General features: G+C 41.0%; 1 protein-coding gene across 1 annotated transcript; it reads left to right on the forward strand.

Annotated features, from left to right (window-relative positions):
* Positions 1–305: 305 nt before the first annotated feature.
* On the forward strand, positions 306–21,562 carry LOC143300989 (peptidyl-prolyl cis-trans isomerase FKBP4-like). The gene is made up of 9 exons (XM_076614962.1): positions 306–640; positions 3,787–3,951; positions 5,991–6,089; positions 7,984–8,231; positions 10,123–10,206; positions 12,985–13,152; positions 16,040–16,111; positions 16,773–16,952; positions 17,715–21,562. The coding sequence occupies exons 1-9, from the start codon at positions 433–435 to the stop codon at positions 17,883–17,885; spliced, it is 1,395 nt and encodes a 464-aa protein (XP_076471077.1). The 5' UTR covers positions 306–432; the 3' UTR covers positions 17,886–21,562.
* Positions 21,563–22,207: the final 645 nt, after the last annotated feature.

A 22,207-nucleotide genomic window follows, 5' to 3' on the forward strand; every position in this document is an offset into this window, starting at 1 on the left:
TTAATAAGAATATCGACAGTCTCGTTACTGAAAAGGGTGGAACTGGATTTCAAAATGAAGGAATTAAAAAAGTTACTATTTTTTTCCAAGATGGGATGCAGCCTGTAGAAACCGCCTGCTGAGCCAATTAAGAATATATAATAAATTCGATCATTTCCAGGCATGAAGAACAGTAAAAGACCTTAGTGTAAAATGAAAATGAAGAAAATTTTACTTAACTATGATAGCGATTATTAGGCCTAAATTCTTTTGTTTACATCGCCGGAACTGAATCCACAAACAGTTTGTTTCTTAAAGTGTGTGCTTTGTAACCACAACAACTTCACCCAACCGGCTTTTTTGGAAATTTCTGGATTCAGGCATTGCGGGAAGGTAGATCCGAAAACATTAGAGCTCTCTCTTCTGTTTGAAAATACTTTTATCATTGACACCATGGCAGAAGCGAAAGAGGAACCAAGAGATGTGACCGATGCCAAAGATGGCGGTATCCTCCTTGAAACCCTGAAAGCGGGAGTGGGAGAGGAACATCCTTGTCCTGGCGATCGAGTGACGGTCCACTATGTTGGAACGTTGGAAGATGGAACGAAGTTTGACAGCAGTCGAGACCGACAAGAGCCTTTCCAGTTCACCATCGGAAAAGGTGAAGGTGTCTGATGATGACAATAAGTTAATAATTCTTTATTCAGCTCATTTGCAAGATTACGGAGGAACTCCCTCGCCCCCCCCCCACCCCCCCTCCCTCCCCCAGGGTTAATAAGAATATCGACAGTCTCGTTACTGAAAAGGGTGGAACTGGATTCCAAAATGAAGGAATTAAAAAAGTTACTTTTTTTCCCCTCAAGGCCTGACTAAGCGCGTTGGGTTACGCTGCTGGTCAGGCATCTGCTTGGCAGATGTGGTGTAGCCTATATGGATTTGTCCGAACGCAGTGACGCCTCCTTGAGCTACTGAAACTGAAACTGAAACTGAAACTCAGCACAGTCAGTAGCCACAGGGAAGTTTTCAAACCTGGGGAAAGGAGCAGGGAAAAGGTGTGGAGAAGAAAAAAAAAAGGGTTTGAAGAAAGCTATGGAAGACTTTGTAAAAAGGAAACAGAAAGGAAAAGGAGAAGCTGGTGAAGGAACACCCAAGTTGCTGACTTACAAAGGGACGTAAGCATCTCATTGAGTAAAAATATTCCGATGTAGATTTACATTGCTGAAACGGTCAGTAGCCCAGCAATGGCATCATACCCTTACACACATTTGGCTTTTAAATTTTAATTTTGCAAACAAGATAAAGTGATTTCCCACAGAACTTTAACTTATTTATTTAACTTAATAAAAATTGGCAGTGATACTGCCTGGAGATAGCTTCACCTATTTTGTATATAAATTATAATTTGCATCCCATCATAAATCATTCTGCTTTGACTAACAAGTCAGTGTGCTTTGCATGCATGAACGAATCACCATCATTCACACAGAAAACTAAGAAAACACACTTTTTTCTGCCAATGTTGGATCACTAACTAAAAAAAAGTTCACTCTGTTACTGTATCAGATTTTTCAAGGTTAAATTAGTCTTCAGTCAAGTCAGTGACAATGGCAAAGAAAACTCATGGTCAAAGATAAAGTTTTAGACTCTGTTAACATGTATTGATGTAGCATATTTAAAAAACCCCATTATACACATAATAATTCTGCTCAGAATTAGGACCAATAGATTGCAGATGCCAATCGGGTCACAGTCACAGTATTATGTACTTAGGTACAGTGCCAGATGGAGAAAAAAGGCAAGATTATAATGGTTTAAATGCCACATTTTTATGGGAGCATGCATGCTAGAGATCAAAGTTGAGTCATACAGTAATGGTCATGGTTAATGCATGATGTATTAAGCTTGTAGACATGACAGAGCTCACGTATTATGTCCAGTCTATTTCCTACTTTATGCCACTTTTTCATTTATGATTTTCATTGAAAATCAGAATCAAAGGTCAACATGATTCTATTTAGTTAGACTCCAAAGTTCTTTCATCCCACTTGGGGCAGTGGGCAGTTTTATTTAAATAGAAACTGATGGGTGTAGGTGATGGTGAAAAATATTTGATGGACCGCTGGAGAGTTTCACGGCCAGCTTGGATCTTGCGCATGCACATCTAACTTTTACTTGAAATTTGAGCAATGCCAAAGGCGATTGACATAGGCAAAAGCAGCAAACATATGCTGTCCTTCATTTCATCAGTTGATAGCCTCCATTGCTACAACCAAACTCTGGCGAATGAAGTGCCATCCTATGCACACACAAAAAAGAAAAAAAAAAATCTAAAAAAGAAGCCTGCTGTTTAGCACATTCTGCCTCTCTCGATCGCTTTGAGAGCACAGATAATATGATGCACCTCTATAAGTCATTTAAAGACGGAGCACTTCAGCGGTCTATTGAAAGTGTACCTTGGTGGGAGAGGATGCTGTGCTCAGCACTGCTGTGTGTACATTTTTGTGTGTGAGCATGAGTGTGTGTGTGTGTTTGTGTGTGTGTGTCTGAGTGTATGTATATCTGTGTGTGTGTGTGTGCGTGCATGCATGCATATGCTTTCAGCATTGGATTCAGCAAATCTGTACATGGGTGGGACTTTTCCGGATGGATCACAGAGCCCGATTTCTAATTAATATTTTTGCTCTTTTTTGGGGGGTGGGGGGGAGGGGGGGGGGGGTTGTTGTTAGTAAGTCACACACACATTCATGCATGCACGCACACATGCACGCATTCAGATCTTGTTTCCTCACTCCAAAAGATCAAGTCTTAACATCAAGTCTTACCATCTCTCTCCATCTCATTCTCTTTCTCCTAAACACCACACACACACACACACACACACACACACACACACACACAGCGCGCGCGCACAGGCACGCATTAGTTATTATTTGTTTGTAGTGTGTGTGTTCTTTTTTCTGTGTTAATTTTATTTTTGCTTTTGCCTTGTAGTTTTCAGTTTTCTCCACTTGTTCTGCTTTGACCCTTGACTGTTTCCCCAGTCTTTGTTGACAAAAGCAAGTATGCAGGAGCTTACACATCTCTGTTAAAGTTAAGAGCATTAGATTTTTTTTTTATCCGCTCTCATCCCTTGACAGTTTAAAAAAAAAAAAAAAAGAGTTCTGTTTAAATGGTGTGTAGCAAGCATTCTTATGCTATTTTGAGTCCAGGGTTTTCCAATTTTCTCCAGTGTTGCCCTCCAAACCCCCACTGAGAGTCTGCTGTGGCCCCCAGACCCCTGCTGTTGTCTACCCATGCCCGTATGTGATTCTTGAGAGCCTTGCTGCTGTTCTGTAAAGAAAGATTGAAAAAAAAAAAAGACGGGCGCAATAGCCGAGTGGTTAAAGCGTTGGACTGTCAATCTGAGGGTCCCGGGTTCAAATCACGGTGACGGCGCCTGGTGGGTAAAGGGTGGAGATTTTTACGATCTCCCAGGTCAACATATGTGCAGACCTGCTAGTGCCTGAACCCCCTTCGTGTGTATATGCAAGCAGAAGATCAAATACACACGTTAAAGATCCTGTAATCCATGTCAGCGTTCGGTGGGTTATGGAAACAAGAACATACCCAGCATGCACACCCCCGAAAACGGAGTATGGCTGCCTACATGGCAGGGTAAAAACGGTCATACACGTAAAGGCCCACTCGTGTACATACGAGTGAACGTGGGAGTTGCAGCCCACGAACGCAGAAGAAGAGAAGGAAAAAAAAAAAAAAAGATTGAAACACCTGGCATGGCTAGACGACTTTTAGTTTGACTGTGTGCAGGAGAAGTCATCAAAGCATGGGACACTGGAGTGGCAAACATGCGGAAAAATGAGCTGGCCCGGATAACCTGTGCTCCAGACTATGCGTATGGAGAGCGTGGAATGCCTCCAAAGATCCCAGAAAATGCAACCCTTATTTTTGAAGTGGAGCTTCTTAGCTGGACTGGTCTGTATTTTAATTTTTCTGTAATAAAGTTGTGCCATTTCTAATCATATACGTAAAAGCACACACACATTTAGTTCTATAACTTATATGTACGGCACATACATACGCCACACAGACACTTGTACACACACACACACTTCCACACACATGCACACGCATGTACATACACACCCACACACTCGCACACACACAAGCACATGCATACACATGCACGCACATATGCACATACGACACATGCACATGACAAACACCTTCACACACACTATATGCAGACACATGTACATTCAAAAGTGCAAACAGGTGTATGCACATGCACATCAATTACATTGACACTTGTAAACAAATCAGTTTGATCAATTGATACGATTTACACAACCTGCATAATCAAACACTGGCCTCTATTTAAAGTGGAATGAATATATTCATGTTAGACCTTGTATTCAGTGAACCGCTATGATTGTTTCAATGGATTTGCAATGCATTTCATGGGTGTTAATATTCCAGAATTGTATGGTGAAGAGATTATGAAGTGCTAGACATGTACTATTTGCCTGAAAGACAGACACATGTGCAGTTGTTAAGAAAGAAAAAACAACAAAAAAACATGGATTATAAAACCCAGATGTGCATCATATACATTTGCATGCCATAACAAAATGGAGAAAGGATATTTGTATTTGTATTTGTATTTCTTTTTATCACAACAGATTTCTCGGTGTGAAATTCGGGCTGCTCTCCCCAGGGAGAGCGCGTCGCTACACTACAGCGCCACCCATTTAAAAAATTTTTTTTCCTGCAAGCAGTTTTATTTGTTTTTCCTATCGATGTGGATTTTTCTACAGAATTTTGCCAGGAACAACCCTTTTGTTGCCATGGGTTCTTTTACGTGCCCTAAGTGCATGCTGCACACGGGACCTCGGTTTATCGTCTCATCCGAATGACTAGCGTCCATACCACCACTCAAGGTCTAGTGGAGGGGGAGAAAATATCGGCGGCTGAACCGTGATTCGAACCAGCGTGCTCAGATTCTCTCGCTTCCTAGGCGGACGCGTTACCTCTAGGCCCTCTGTGCTGCTGCAGTGAAATGTCTTATAGTTAGATGTTTGGTTCACAGTTCACAATGGTGTTGGTGTCACAGATGGGGGGCCTCCCAGTTGTGTATCTGTGCCACTTTCCTTTGCACCGTGGCAACTGATGGGTTTAAATAACGTCTTAGATCTTTTACAGCTTCCACCTCCCAGTCTGCTCTTGAGAATGAGGACGTTTGTAATTTGTTGCCATCTCTGTGAAACTGCATGTTTGTTGCATATCTGTTATGCATGTGTGTGTGTGTGTGTGTGTGTGTGTGTGTGTGTGTGTGTGAATGTGTGTCTGCATGTTTTACATGTATTTGCTTATTTATCATCATTGTTTTTTTTGTTGTTGTTTGTTTGTTGTTGTTTTTTCTCGTGTGTGTGTGTGTGTGTGCGTGCGCGCGTGCGCTTAGAGTTGACTTCATCAAGATTTTGCACCTTATAAATATTATTATTATTATTAGTAGTATTTTTTATGTATTTCTCTATTATTTTTTATTTATTTATTTCATTTTTATTTTATTTTATTTATTTATTTATTTTTATTTATTTGTTTTATTATTATTAAAAACAAAAATTCATTTTTTTTCTTTCTTTTTTTTCTCGAGACCTGACTAAGTGCGTTGGGTTACGCTGCTAGTCAGGCATCTGCTTGGCAGATGTGGTGTAGCGTATATGGATTTGACTGAACACAGTGATGCCTCCTTGAGCTACTGATACTGATACTGCCATCTCTGTCACCATTCTGGTGTAGAAACAGCACTGCTGAAAGTGAAAATGTGTTTGTTTTCTTTTTGTGTAGTTTTATTTTTCAAATATCAAAAGTATGGTCATTTCATATGTCAAGGCATACTGGTAACGACACAGAAAATTTGAGTGGGAAGTTGTGTGTAGAGCTTTTATGTTGGAACTGTGTGTTGTGCTTGACTGATCTGTTTGTGTCACAGTTCAAACGGTTGTGTGCAGGACAAGACTTGACGAAGAACAAAGACGGCGGAGTTATCAAGCGAGTGTTGAAGCAAGGCGAGAAAGTTGCTACGCCTAATGATGGGGCCACTGTCACCAGTGAGTCATTGACTGACTTTGTGTATGAGGGGTTTATGAGTTGAAAATTTTGGGGGGGGCAGGGGGGGGGGGGGGGGGTTAGGGGGGATTGGGGGGGGGGGGCGGCGTGTGAGGGGGGAAGTTGACCTGTCATCTGCATCGTTTTAACAGCAGCAGCATTATTCCCACACCTCTCATTCCGATCCCCCCCCCCCATACACAACCTCACCTGGGTTAGTTTCTCGCATCCCAGCGTTGGCAGTCCAGACGGAACCATCGATGGTAGGTCGTCTGGAGCCCACACACACCAGCAGAGACCCTGCCCTGGTGCCGAGTCTCTTCAGTGGTGTTCACAAGTGCCTGTTCTGGTCTGATGTACGTAGGACTCCACCTGCTAAGTCTCCTCCTACTGATGACAATAATTGCTTTAGTCGCAGTGCCAAACTGAGTGCCCCCTTTAGAGTGGAGAGCACCACTATGCTCCTCCGACAGTCCCTCATGAATTTGCCAACACTGAAGACCTTGACAAGACTCCCCCCCCCCCCAAGCATGGAAGTGGAGGGGGATCAAAACTGAGGTCACCGTGAGAGCAAGGTGTGTGAAAGGCCACAGAAATTCTATTGATCTAATCTACCAGGGGGTCTCACTCTCAGGCTAACTTCAGAGGGTCATTTAGTGCTGCACAGACACACACACACACACACACACACACACATGCAGAGATGTGAGAGCTAAGTGGAAATGCATACATGTGCTTTTCCATTTAATGAAGAAAAAAGAAAAGAAGAAAGATGCGTTTGTCAGGTGGAAGTGAGTTCCACAGTAAAGCGCCAGAGGCGATTCCTGAATAGAGAAAAAAAAAAACTTGAAAAATAATTCCCAGATGCCCTGCACCCAGCCTCTCTCCCCATCACATCAGCTACCATCCTTCATTTTTTTCGCTCGCAAGAAAATATCTTTTAAATGTTGGTGCTTGTTTTGCCGTTTCGTAGTGTGTAGTATTACTTTTTGTCACAGCGTATGTCTATGCGTGAAATTTGGCTGCTCTCCCCATGGAGAGCATGATGTTGCTGCAGTGCCGTGCCGCCGGTTGTTGTTTTTTTTTTTTGTCCTGTCTGCAAGTGCTGTATTCCTATCAAAGTGGATTTTTCTAAAAGGATTTTGGACAGGGACTGCCCTTTTGTTGCTGTGGGTTATTTTATGTGCACAAAATGCATGCTACACATGGGACAATAGTGTATCGTCTCATTCGAAATACTAGTGTTTAGACCGCCACTCGAGGTCAAGTGGAGGGGGAGAAAATACTGGTGAGTGTGAAACTCGAACTCACATACTCTCACTTCTGAGGAGGTGCAGGGTAATGTGTGTGGTGTGTGTGTGTGTGTGTGTGTTGGAGCTCATGTATGTTTATATGTATTTGACTGTGCTTTCGTATCTGTGAAACTGCATGTTTGGTGCATATCTGTTATGCATGTGTGGGTGTATGTGTGAATGTGTGTCTTCATGTTTTACATTTATTTGCTTATTTATCATCATTGTTGTCTTATTTATTTATTTATTTATTTATTATTATTATTATTTTATTATTATTATCATTACTACTACCTTTTTAAAAAAAAATTTAAATTAAAAAAAAAAAAAAAATCATAATTATTATTTATTTATTTATTTATGTAAGCTTATCTATTATTTATTCACCTTTTTTTTTTCTCAAGGCCTGACTAAGCGCGTTGGGTTACGCTGCTGGTCAGGCATCTGCTTGGCAGATGTGGTGTAGCGTATATGGATTTGTCCGAACGCAGTGACGCCTCCTTGAGCTACTGAAACTGAAACTGAGGCGGATGCGTTACCACTAGTCCACTACTCCACTTTTATTACATTTTATTTTATTTTTTGTTGTTGTTGCCTGTTCCAGTTCGGTACACGGGCAAGCACGAAGGGCGGGTGTTTGAGGAGCGGGAGGTGACCTTCACCCAGGGGGAGGGGGAGGAGGAGGGCATCGTTCCGGGCCTGGAGCTGGCCACCCTGAAGATGAAGAAGGAGGAGCAGAACGAGCTGACCCTCTCCCCGAAGTACGCCTACGGGGAGAAGGGCAACCCGGACCTGGGCGTTCCGCCCAACGCCACCCTGGTCTACGATGTGGAAATGGTCAATTTTGAGAAGGTATGGTGTGGGAGATGATAACTGGGGAACTACGCCTCTGTTGTTTTGAAAGAAAGGTATGCTGGCCACTCTTCACTCATGTGTGGAATGTCTCTCGATAAAAACCACTCCATGTGGCCCTGCTATTGGTGTGAGGAGAGAGAGTGAGTGCAAGTGTATGCAGTATTGTCGATCCAGTTTCCCCCTCTCTGTTCCCCTCCCCTTCGAACCTTTCTACCATGAAGTGTGCAGAGTCTCAACCTGACACGCCTCCTTTGATCAACTGATTCTGCATGCTCAGATTCATTTTCAACATCACCATCTGTAGCAAAATCATCCGATTTGAATTCCACCTCACTATCAGAGTAATCATTGTCATACTCTACTTCCGATAAATAATCAAGCATATCAGTTGTGTACAGTTGTTTTCTCGCACGTTTTGTCCCTGATTTCTGCCCTGACAGGCCAGGTTGAGACTCTGCACGCTTCAAGTGTTTATACGCACCGCTCAACCGGTGGCTGGGCATTATGTCATTTTTCTCTGCCACCGGTAAAGCGGTGGTCAGGGCTCAAGGGGTTTAATACCAATTATTTGCAAATTTTGGCTCAGGAGCTCGGGCAGAAGGGTTAAAATTGCTCAGGGCTCGAAGGGTTAAGGGAGGAAATAAAGTTTTTTTCCAGTCACCCACCCAGTTCAGCAGATGTGCAGACCTAGTGCTTGAATCCCCTTTGTGTGTATACATGTGCAGAAGATCAGATATGCGTGTTGAATGTTATATGCATCCATGTAAGTGTTCAGTGAGCTATGGAAATTGTTAACATAACCAGCATGCAAACCCCTGAAAATGGAGTATGGCTGCTTTGATGGCAGGGTAAAAACAGATCTGTATGTATGTGACTTTAGCAGTTGTAGGTCAGTGCGCAGAAAGAATGGGAAAAGCGTAAAAGAATCACCTTGATGCCTTGAAAGTGGTATTGACTCTAGTAGTGACCACTCAAATTTTCATTAGTGTGAGTGTACTCCTTTTTCCACCAAAATCTCTTGTCACCCAGTGTGATGGTTGATGCAGAATAACGAAATATGTAAACTGTATTATATCACATGGGTGGGATTATTTCCATGTGATTATATATATATATAGGTTTCCAAATTGGATTTTATGTGATTTAAAAAAAAACAACCATATAATGTTTTTTCCTCCCCCCTCCCCCCCCTCCTCATTTGCTTCTGTATTATAAGAGACACGCTCTAAAGTGGCAGCTGGACTTTGGCAGCAGACTTTTCTGTTTTCAGGATTACAGTATACCGTCTGTGAACAGTTTCACAGTGTTGTTGATGGCGGGTGCAATAGTCGAATGGTTAAAGCGCTGGACTTTCAATCTGAGGGTCCTGGGTTCGAATCTTGGTGCACCTGGTGGGTAAAGGGTGGAGATTTTCCCGATCTCCCAGGTCAGCGTATGTGCAGACCTGCTAGTGCCTGAACCCCCTTTGTGTGTATGCGCACGCAGAAGATCAAATACGCACGTTAAAGATCCTGTAATCCATGTCAGCATTCGGTGGGTTATGGAAACAAGAATGTACCCAGCATGCACACCCCCGAAAACGGAGTATGGCTGCCTACATGGCGGGGTAAATAAAAAAACAAAACAAACAAACGGTCATACACGTAAAATGTTTCATATCTGTCTGAGTGTGTATGTGTGTGCGTCTGAAATCTGATTGAATGACACAGGAAACGAATGATGAGCGCCCAGTGGCAGCCGTCAGTCGGCTCTACCCAGGTAGGCAGCCTGCGGTGCAAATGTCCCTGCGTATGTAAAGCGCTTAGAGCTTGGTCTGTGACCCAGGATAGGCGCTATAGAAGTATCCACATTAATCAATCAATCAATGGCAATGTCATTTTGTGTGCAGGTCAAGGAATCCTGGGAGATGGATGTTGGGGAGAAGATCGAGCAGTCTAAAATCATCAAAGAAAAAGGCACTGCTGCATTCAAGGTGAGCCTGTTTTGGGTCCTTTTTGCTATACACTACTTTGGGAATTTTATTTCCAGCAGAGTCTTTTGTGAAGAATTGTGACTCGTTATTAAGGCCAGACACGGTAGTGAAATTTTGACCAAAATCATGATTTTTTGTGATGTTCGTTTTTTCGCGTAATTTGCTTCTTCAACATCTAATCTTTATAGTCCGTTTCACCTGGGTACTATATTCACTTAAATAAAGCTTTAACCAGCATCAACATGTGTGATTTCTTGTGAGTACAAGCACATCTCTTTCTTTTCCTGTTTTCTCTGTTTTGTGTTTTGTCCTCGTAATACCAATTTTCAAAATGCTAATGCTCAAAAATTTTAAAAGATAGCATGTTCAAACTTAGTACTTTCTTTCTTTATGTATTCATCTTTATTATAGTGCAGTGGTTTGTATAGTACTAGTAAAAGAATGAATATACACTCATTTGAAAAAAAATTATGTCAAGGAATTTATACACATTTCAACAAAAAAATAATAATAAATGTATTTATTCAAATTCCAAAATACCACTGCACTATAATAAAGAACGAATACAAATAAATCAAATAAAACAAACAGAAATAACATATCTGTAAAGGTACCAAAGTTATAAGCTTTTAATTTTTTTTGTTTGTCGGTCATTTTGGATTCGTTTCCATGGAAACCGTCATGACAAATTGCACAAAATGACCTTTTTAGACATGTTTAGTCCAATATCTTTGCATACCATGTCACAGAAAGCCATAAACTTCAAGTTTATTTCATACGTTTTTGTACTACCGTGTCTGGCCTTAACTCTTTCACCACCACAGGCGACTTCAGTTGACTAGACAGTACACCGCCATTGGCGATTTTTGTAGACATCGAGGGGTCATGCTGATAAGACCATTTTACACATTGTAACAAAACTTTTGACAGCTGCAGCTGGTTTTCCCCGCCAGTAGAACAAGAACTGACCTTTTGCCCCCTGACCAGGTTTGAAGTGAACAAGTCCATTGTGTTGTTTTTGACATGAACCGAAGCCTGTGACTGAGAACACCGTTTCTGAGATGTTTGACGCTGGGGAGTGTTTTTCACACAGAAATTTGGCGGTGAAAGAGTTAAACCAGCTGTTATTGCTGCTTTTCTGTTGTCCAGAAAGGGAACTACCAGCGAGCCCTGACGATCTACGAGAAAACAGTGCGGTTCAGTTGCAAGATTTTCCAATAGAATATTACTGTTTAAACCAGCCGTTATCACTGCTTTTCAGTTGTGCAGAAAGGGAATTCCAGTGAGCCCTGCAGTGAGTTTCTACTGCGAGATTTTCAGATAGAATACTGTTTAAACCAGCCATTATCACTGCTTTTCTGTGGCCCAGAAAGGGATTTACCAGCAAGCCTTGACAATCTACGAGAAGACAGTGAGGTTTCTGTTGCGAGATACTGTTTAAACCAGCTTTTATCGCTGCTTTTCTGTGGCCCAGAAAGGGATTTACCAGCGAGCCTTGACAATCTACGAGAAGACAGTGAGGTTTCTGTTGCGAGATACTGTTTAAACCAGTTTTTATCGCTGCTTTTCTGTGGCCCAGAAAGGGATTTACCAGCAATCTTTGACAATCTACGAGAAAACAGTGAAGTTTCTGTTGCGAGATACTGTTTAAACCAGCTTTTATCGCTGCTTTTCTGTTGCCCAGAAAGGGATTTACCAGTGAGCCTTGACAATCTACGAGAAGACAGTGAGGTTTCTGTTGCGAGATACTGTTTAAACCAGCTTTTATCGCTGCTTTTCTGTGGCCCAGAAAGGGATTTACCAGCAAGCCTTGACAATCTACGAGAAGACAGTGAGGTTTCTGTTGCGAGATACTGTTTAAACCAGCTTTTATCGCTGCTTTTCTGTTGCCCAGAAAGGGATTTACCAGCAAGCCTTGACAATCTACGAGAAAACAGTGAGGTTTCTGTTGCGAGATACTGTTTAAACCAGCTTTTATTGCTGCATTTCTGTGGCCCAGAAAGGGATTTACCAGCAAGCCTTGACAATCTACGAGAAGACAGTGAGGTTTCTGTTGCGAGATACTGTTTAAACCAGCTTTTTATCGCTGTTTTTCTGTTGCCCAGAAAGGGATTTACCAGCAAGCCTTGACAATCTACGAGAAAGTGAGGTTTCTGTTGCGAGATACTGTTTTTAACCAGCTTTTATCGCTGCTTTTCTGTGGCCCAGAAAGAGATTTACCAGCAAGCCTTGACAACTTTTCTGTTGCCCAGAAAGGGATTTACCAGCAAGCCTTGACAATCTACGAGAAGACAGTGAGGTTTCTGTTGCGAGATACTGTTTAAACCAGCTTTTTATCGCTGCTTTTCTGTTGCCCAGAAAGGGATTTACCAGCAAGCCTTGACAATCTACGAGAAAGTGAGGTTTCTGTTGCGAGATACTGTTTTTAACCAGCTTTTATCGCTGCTTTTCTGTGGCCCAGAAAGGGATTTACCAGCGAGCCTTGACAATCTACGAGAAGACAGTGAGGTTTCTGTTGTGAGATATTGTTTAAACCAGCTTTTATCGCTGCTTTTCTGTGGCCCAGAAAGGGATTTACCAGCAAGCCTTGACAATCTACGAGAAGACAGTGAGGTTTCTGTTGCGAGATACTGTTTAAACCAGCTTTTTATCGCTGCTTTTCTGTGGCCCAGAAAGGGATTTACCAGCGAGCCTTGACAATCTACGAGAAGACAGTGAGGTTTCTGTTGCGAGATACTGTTTAAACCAGCTTTTTATCGCTGCTTTTCTGTTGTCCAGAAAGGGAACTACCAGCGAGCCCTGACGATCTATGAGAAGATTGTGAGGTTCCTGGATCACGAGACGTCCGGCCTGAAGGGCACGGAGCCCCAGGACAGGTTACAGCTTTTGCTGGCCGCTCACCTCAACATGGCCATGTGTTACCTCAAGCTGCACAACCTGCGCAAAGTATGTGGGGGGGGGGTATTCACTGCTTTCACTGCTGAACTTTATCATTGTTTTATGTCTTCATCTTCCTCTTCGTCTTTTTCCTCCTTCTCCTCCCTCTGCTGCTGCTTCCTCATTTGTCTTCCTTCTCCTCCTCTTCGTCGTCGTCTGTTTTTGTCTTTCTCCCTCATTTTCCTCCTCCTCCTCCTTCTTCTTTCTTCAATTCAATTCAATTCAAAATACTTTATCTGCTTCAACCAAAAACAGAAAATTTTCTTTAGGCTCACTAAAAATAAAATGCCCGTCAGCAAAAAAACACAAAAAAAACCAAACTGACACACCCTTCACTTATCACCATGCTCATATCAATTATTATGTAAAAAGAAAAACATGTGGGTAAGATACTATTACATTATGATTGAGTGTAACAACTGTGTGTGTGTGTTGCGTGTGTGTCTGTGCGTGTGCATGCATCGTTTTGTGTGTGTCCTCTTCCTCCACCACCACCACCACCACCACCACCACCTCCTCCTCCAGGACAGTGATGTTCTTGGAGCACAGTTGTTGTGAAACATGCCTGAAGAATACACATGTTGCAGAGACATTGATTTTGAAAAAAGCTTTTGAAAAAGATGACTGTGATGGGCCTGCAGTTTGTATCACAGGAGAACATCGGTCATTTCTCAGAGTCGTTCCAAACTGAGCAGTCTTGGGAAGTTGGCTTTGAACACGTGAACGCAGTCCATGTGATGTCAGAGTTGACCTCATTCTGTTTCCTTTCTTGAGAGCCAAGCCCAATATGGCAGCGTCTTGTGTTGCGCCAGGCTGATAGTGTAAATCAGTGTGATTGCTTTAATGCAAATATATGTTATGTTTCATGCATGGCTCTGGATTGGTCCACTTGCCAGGTTTTAGGAACAGTGTGCTGTGTTACTTTGTGTCCCCATTGAATACTTTCTTGATAAAAATTATCAAGCATATTTCGTCTGGACACAGTTTTATTGTTTATGTTGATCTTCAGAAAGTGTTCCACATACTGAAGGAATTATGAAAGTTTTGTTCTGCTTTATCAGTAATCATTTTCACCCCGGTGCAATTCCTTTGCAAATTTTAGTTTTGTATGCCTGTTATACTATAATTTTGTGTAATAATAAAAAAACAACTAAAAAAAACTATTATGTGTAATTTCTTTGTTGTTCAGGTGAGTTTGAATTATTGATCCTCTGGTGACAATTTTACAGAATGGTTATCATAAGCATGTGCTTGCTTCACGTGCATGTACATATGACTGTACTCATGCCTAATTTTCTTTTTCCAGAGTTTCTTTTTTTTTTTTTTTTTTTTTTTGTGATGATAAATTTCTATTTCCTCAGATTGTAAAGGATTTTGATATTTACAGGTTTCTAGTCCTGGTATACCCCTGTGCTGTAGGCTGAAATACAAGCACCAAAGATAAGATTCTTCTTCTTCTTCTTCTTCTTTGTTCGTGGGCTGCAACTCCCACGTTCCCTCGTATATACACGAGTGGGCTTTTACGTGTATGACCGTTTTTGCCCCGCCATGTAGGCAGCCATACTCCGCTTTCGGGGGTCAAAGATAAGATAAGATAAGATAAGAAGATAAGAATAACTTTATTATCTCCAACTGGAGAAATTTGGTCAGGTGCATTATCACAACATAGACAAGTAAACAATATGGGGACCATAACTGTAAAAGTCAACAACAGCTTTTACGAATATTACAAAGATACAAATGTAAAAAATATCACATACACCTTTTCATACATGCATCCACACACTGCAGGTAATAACTAGTATTCTTAATGTAAAAACAGACAGAATTAAGAAACATTATTTGAATATAATTATAAACATAGCCTACTATACTGCACATTGATTATAATACAGATAAGATAAGAATAAAGATAAATAGATGAATGCCTGCCATCCGGAGGACCTGGCACTCAAGGGGTCGGCCATTCAGGGAGATGATGCTGATCATTGTGACAGCCTTAATGATAGATTTGGCACAATGACTGGATTGCGATCGCGCCTTAATTTTAGCCCGATATCCCAATCGAACCATATAATTATGTGACCTGGTTCGAGACAAAATTTGACAAAAAAACAAGAACGCCAGAGAATCGTCAGACAGACAGAAAATACGAAAAAAAAACTTAGCTGTATGGAGAGCACAGGAACAGGAGTCATAATGGCTGCCGGAAAAAGAGGGCGCTAGCCAGTGGGACAAAGGGGAGGTTACCTACTTCCGGGAGGTTATCGGCCGTAGTTTCGTTTTCTCCGCATAGGTGGATAGTAGTTTGCACAGGACAGGAGTATCAGACCCCTGCTGGAGTCTGCACTAGTTGGGTCACGGTAAGTATGTTATTTAAACGTAATTTTAGATAGAAAATTTCCTATTTGGCACAATGACTGGTCAGGTTGAAAACAAAACCCCTTGTCAAGAGACATGGTTAGAAGTCAGGAGGTCAATGTCACACAACATGGCGCATTTGGGGAAAATGCATAAGCATGACAGAGCTTGCAGTTTCCTTCCAGTTTTCATCAAACCAGGTGTAGTTTTTTTGTTTTGGTCAGAACATCAGTGCCTCATTAATTTGGTGGTCAGAGGTGAAGGTCTCATCAATGTACACGTGTCTTTTTTTTGCCAGAATATCTGCTTTGCAGTGTCAGATTTTTTTTGGTTTTGATTCCTTTGTTGCATTGAAGAGGGTATACTATAACTATTATATGTGGAGTAAAAAAAAAAAAAAAAGGAGAGGGGAACAAATATAAATGAATAGATAAATGCCCTGGTACTGAGCAATACCTGTTGTTCAAAGGATCCTGGCTCTCAGCGGGTCGGACAGACATGATCACTGTGACAGCAGCGGTTCATTTGTCTGCAGGCAGAGGAGGCATGCGAAAAAGCCCTGGAGATGGACTCCAATAACATCAAGGCCCTTTTCCGTCGGGGACAGGTGACTAGGCTAACATGCTGTTGTTTCGTCTTCTGTTGGTTTGGGGTTGATTGTAGTGGTAAACGTTTGTGTGTGTGTGTTTGTGTGTGTGTGTGCATGCTTCATCATTGACACGTTTCATTTTGTCTTGCTTAAATTATTGATGATTGTGTCTTGTGGTGTTAATTTTTGTAACCATTTTTTCTCCAACATTGATGTTTATTGTTACCACGCTTAGCTGCTGCACTAAGGAAGTAGAGCACTTTATATATATATATATATATATATATATATGTATGTATGTATGTATTCTTCTTCTTATTATTATTATTAACATTTTATGTTAAATGTGATGAATTGATGTTACTACATTTCAGCTTGGTTCTGGAATGCATTATTCTTGTTAGCAGAAATCTAGAATAACATCATTAAGTAGTGATAAAATATGGGTGACAGATAAATGTGGGTTTGGGTGTGTGTATGAGGCTTTCGCTCTGCCCCACAAATATGGAATTACACTTTGCCCCCACAAATATGGGATGATGTAGTGCCTGTGACTGGCAGTTTTAAACAGTTTCCTGTATCCTTTGCCAGCAACCGGTATTTTACCGGTGAGTACCAGTTACCCCGATCATTGGCAATATTAACAGCGGCGTCACCAGTGTCAGTGTGTTTTTTTCAGTCAAGAATGGAGCGGGGAGAGTTCACGCTGGCGACTGAGGATTTCAGCAAAGTGGTGGAGCTGGAACCTGAAAACAAAGCGGCCAAGAACCAGATCATCCTCTGTCGGCAGAAGGAGAAAGCTGCCTACGCCAAGGAGAAAGCTCTCTACACCAGCATGTTCAAGAAGATGGCAGAAAAGGTACAACATGTGTTGTTTTTTGTGTTTTTTTTTTTTAAACTGGGTTTTCTCTTTGATAAGAAAAAGAGGAAAGGCAAAATTTATTTATATTATGATGATGATTATTATTATTATTATATGAAAATTTGGGTTTTTAAAAAAAATATTAGGAATGGTGTAATTTGCAGGTTAGTAAAAACTGTTGTGATCTTTCTAGCTGTCCTTTTTATGTAGAGGGTCCTTGAACATGAAGGCTATAAATCGATGATGTTTTGGCAAGAATTTGAATATTAGAATTTTTTTTCATAGACTATACAGTTGTTTAGCGTAATTGCTTTGCACAGCGGTAACTGTGGTTAAGTGATCATTATTACTGTATTATTCTTTTTTATGTCACAACAGATTTCACTGTGAGAAATTCAGGCTTCTCTCCCTTGGGAGAGCACGTCACTACATGAGAGCACCACCCATTTAAAAAAAAAAAATTTCCTACCTGAAATTTTATTTCTTTTCCTATCAAAGTGGATTTTTCAACAGAATTTTGTCATGGACAACCCTTTTGTGGCTGTGGGTTCTTTTACCTGCGCTAAGTGCATGCTAAGCACGGGACTTCAGTTTATCGTCTCATCCGAATGGCTAGCATCCAGACCGCCACTCAGTGTCTAGTGGAGGGGGATAAAATACTGGCGACTGTGCCAGTGCTGGGATTCGAAGCAGTGTGCTCAGATTCTCTCACTTCCTGGGCGGATGCGTTACCTCATGGCCATCGCTGTTCTGTGGCAGAGTAACAGCGGGTACAACCAGGACCAGGGGATGCCGGAGGTGGGTGAGTGGAACAACGACATGGCCAAGAACATGATGCCCCTGCAGGACGAGCGTGACGCCTTTGAGGACGGCAGTGAGGGAGACAAGAAGGACCCCATCCTCATGCCAGTGGAGAGCTTTGACGACTGAGTTAAAGCAGTGGCTGGCTGGGCAACGTCTCATACATGGGGGTTATGATCGTTTCCGTTGCCCGTGATTGGACACCGTGTTTAGGACGGCTTCCCATGATTCAGAGTAATTTTTGTGGTGTTTCCATTGTTTATGAATCGGATACATTTATGACGGTTTCACAATTCAGCCATTTGTGGTTATTTCCATTGTTTACAAATCAGATACATTTATCACCGTGTTCCATTGTTCATATTTCAGAGTCATTTGTGGTGATGTCCATTGTTTGTGATTCAGATACATTTATGATTTTCATTGTTCATGATTTTCATACAGCGCATTTATGATGATATCTGTTGTCCATGATTTTGTATTCGTGCCACAAGGAATTGTCTGCTTGGAAACATGGCTTTTTTTGTTTTTGTGGCAGAGTATAGCAAGCAGCTGTTGTGAAATATATTCAGATGACTGCGCAAACTTATCTGTTTTATGTTGCAGCACATGTCATTGTAAGACAGTGGAGTACTGCGTCTGATCTCATCTGTTTATGTGTGGAGTATGTTGTTGAGAGATAAGGTGTTGGCCATCTTAGAATCATCTATATATTTGAACTATGAAGTTAAGGAATGGAGTGCAATGATAAGATTTGAAATGTATTGTTAGGATGTTGAGTATGTTGTCACTTTTGCTTTGGAAATGCAGGAAGAGACATTGTGAATGCTGTGCTCAGATTATATGCACACAAAAGGAATTCTTGAAAGATTTTATTTTGCTATTGTGCTGGCGTTAGTAGACCAGTTGTGAATTGGGTCTTTAAAAAAAAAATAAATAAAAATTATACATTGTTTTAATTGACCTTTTAAATTTATTTTAGCTTCTTTTCATCTGGTTTAACTTTACAACAACGTACCACGCATATATGCGCAGAGGCCGAAGCTGCGCTGAGCATGTCTCATGCATATCTGCGTGGTAGCGCCATTTGCAATGAAACACGCGGCGCGGCGCGTGCATCTGCATGTCGATTTTTGTTTCAAAACAAAGACTGCCTGTCAACGGTCTGAGGAAGAAAAAAAAACCACATGGAATTCCGCATACCAATCATCCGTCTATTTTTAGACCAGTTTATGCTGACCTAGTCAGTGTTATCCGGTCGAATCCCCAACTTGAAACAAAGGACTCGAGACCAATCATTTTGCTGTCAAGGATGGCGTCACAATGGATGAGGCGGACAGTCGTGTCACTTGAAGAAGTGCTTCAAGAAGTTGTTAAGAATGGCTCTGGCGATGAAGGTAGCTGTTCAGAAGGTGAAGATGAAGACAGAGAAAATGAAGACAATATACTTGAAGATGTTACGGATGACAGTAAAAATGACGAAGAAATTGACGATACCGAGGTGGTGCGTGTACGTGATGGCGATCCTGATTTTCAGCTTGAAAACAGAGAAATTGACAGTGACAGTGATGATTCTATGGTTGTTGATGATCGAAGAAATGATGAACCAGTCAACAACAACAATGTGCAACCTGCTGTTGGTGGAAATCAAGAGGCAGCAAACGTGGGTGTACGACATCAACAGCTTCCTGTGTTCCTGCTTTCACCGGTCACTTTACATTTTCATCTGTCTGTACTTTTTGAGGTGCTGAATTTAGATAATGCACTGTTCAAACCATACCGTGTGTGTGTGTGTGTGTGTGTTAAGTCAGTCCCTGTGTGTCAGTCTCAGTGTATGCGCTGTGAACAATCATTGAGTCAGTCTATAATACGATGTCTTTGTGATGTGGTTAGCCAGTAAACACACACATACACACGCACACACACACACATTCAGTTTATAATTCTGACTTTGTGGGCTATTTTCGGATGGACAGAAACTGAACAGAACAGTAAAACAAACTTTGCGAGTCTTCAATGAGGAGACAATTCTGCGCCAAAAGTGACAGTGTGTGTTTCCCATCATCTTTTGTTTTGTGCTTGTGTGTGAAGCTGAATTTTACATTATTTTTCAACATTACCTCTCTGGATGCTTGAGGTGAGTGAAAGATTTTATTATTACATTATCATCTGATGATTTGACACATTCTTCGGTGTTTTGTGTAGATCATAAGTTTTGCTTTGTTCCACTTTGGGTGTCTTTGTTTCCTTGCATGGCTGATACAAAAGAGGAAGAAAACAGTAACAAAAACACAACAGTGTGATAGATGAAATATTCTTTTTTTCCAGTGATACCAAACACTTATGCTGAATCTGTAATGAAAGGCAAAAAATTTCCTCTCGAAAAGTACTAAAAATAGCCCGTTTTCAGGCTACATGTGGCCACTGAACACCTCGCGTGAGGTGAAAATCCACCCAGCTAATATATGCGGTGATAGGGTTAAAGAAGTGATGACTGTTTGCAAAATTATCATTTGGATTTGATTTGATCAGTAGCGTTTGGGAATTTCAAATATGGGAGCAGTAGAAGCTCTGCCTCTGTGAAAGTCATTCAGCTCTCAATCCCTCAACCACCCATTTCTCTTGGTACTTATTTGGAAAAAAAGAAAAGAAAAAAGTTTGGGAAATATGGTTGTTTGCACAGTAGTTCTTGTTGAATAAACAAAAGTGGGGATGAATTCAACGGATACATACAGAATGATGTGTGTGCAAAAGATGTCCACACCAGTTTACGGGTAAGATTTGCTTTCCCTCCCCTGGCCTGTCATTTACTGAATGAACTTTGTACAGCACTGTGTTCGTAACGCTTGAACAGAGCAGTGAAAAATACATCGCCAGTCTGTTCTTGTTTCCCTTATTTCTATATATGGAGCGATTTTGTGCATTTACATTGCATCATATATGTATGATATTTAGCTGCTTTGTCATCATTTTTATTTAAAAAAAACTCAGGTTGGACTTGAAAGATCTATTCAGCTGTTGCTGTTTAGCTTTTGCAAAAGATGGTCTCAAAACATGGGGGTGGAGGACAAATCGATGCTTGAAGTTGGGGTTGAAGATAGATCATTATTTGCTGGTGCCTTGGTGGGGGCTGGTAAGTTTGCCGGCAGGAAGGAGTGAAGGGAAAGCTTGGTCCACATGTTAGGGACTGAAGTTGAAGATAAATGCAAGGTCTCTTGAGGATTGAAGTTTGGGTGTTCTTTGTTCTTGTCATATACTTGTGGTAGTCGGTAGCAAGCACCATGTGCAAAAATGACTTTTCCAAAGATAAAGAGTTATACTCAGAAACAACAAATACTTGGAAAAACGGGCATTACGGTGAAAAATGGGTTTTGATTTCTTAATGTAAGAGAAACACAGGAAAGACTCATGAACTGAAACTGACCATACAAAATACAAATTCACAAAAGGAGAGATTGGGAAAGTGCTTCACTGTTGTTGGTAATTTCAGTTATGTTTTTAAATTCAATTATACATCCTTTATATACTAATCAGTCTGTGTTGTGTTGGTTCATGTTCGCAAATCCCTGAGACAGCATTCACCGCCTGCATCCCATACTGTATGAATGAATGGAGGTGGCTAGTTTGTTTGTATGTAAATGTTGAGATAGTAACAAAAGTGACTGTTGGCAAACATGTCTTTAAGGCCTACAGACCAAACTAATCGCCACACAGTTCATTTTACGCAATATGTGTTGCTTGCAGTTTTCTCCATGGTGGAGGATGTGGTTTTAATTGGAAATGTGAAGAAAAATAAACAAAGAAAGAAAGAAAAAGTAGTGTGTCATATTTTGTATGGTGGAGATAATGCCTTTGGTCATCTTTAGTCAGAAATCAACAGCAACAAAAACAATGTCTATAATACATATATGAACAACAGAGGCAAGGCCTTCAAGACTCACTTGTGATAAATTAAGTCCCCTAGCATTAATTACAGAGTAATTTCCCTTTTTTACTACCTGCACCAAAAGGTTTGCAAAATTAAAAAAAATTCCATGCTTCGCAAAAGAAGTTCCTGTTTGAACAAAAAATGATAATGACTCCTCTTGTTGTTGTGTCAGAATAAGAGGTCAAAGTGCCAAGTTTAGAGAATACAAAAAATATAAATATAACAGTAAATGCAGTTTGCATATAATTAGGCTTCTTTTTTTTATTTTTTTGTGCCCATCCCAGAGGTGCAATATTGTTTTAAACAAGATGACTGGAAAGAACTGAATTTTTCCTATTTTTATGCCAAATTTGGTGTCAACTGACAAAGTATTTGCAGAGAAAATGTCAATGTTAAAGTTTACCACGGACACACACACAGACAACCGAACACCGGGTTAAAACATAGACTCACTTTGTTTACACAAGTGAGTCAAAAACTCTTATGGATATCTGTTCATGTTATGCAACATGTTTGTAGGGCG

This window comes from Babylonia areolata, chromosome 27, assembly GCF_041734735.1.
Source record: "Babylonia areolata isolate BAREFJ2019XMU chromosome 27, ASM4173473v1, whole genome shotgun sequence".
Classification (NCBI taxonomy): domain Eukaryota; kingdom Metazoa; phylum Mollusca; class Gastropoda; order Neogastropoda; family Buccinidae; genus Babylonia; species Babylonia areolata.

Excerpts from the sequence above, each read along its gene's own strand:
- LOC143300989 (XM_076614962.1), top strand. The coding sequence starts at position 433 with ATGGCAGAAGCGAAAGAGGAACCAAGAGATGTGACCGATGCCAAAGAT. Across the intron at positions 10,207-12,984 it reads AAGGCACTGCTGCATTCAAG|AAAGGGAACTACCAGCGAGC; the intron begins GTGAGCCTGTTT and ends TCTGTTGTCCAG. Across the intron at positions 13,153-16,039 it reads AGCTGCACAACCTGCGCAAA|GCAGAGGAGGCATGCGAAAA; the intron begins GTATGTGGGGGG and ends ATTTGTCTGCAG.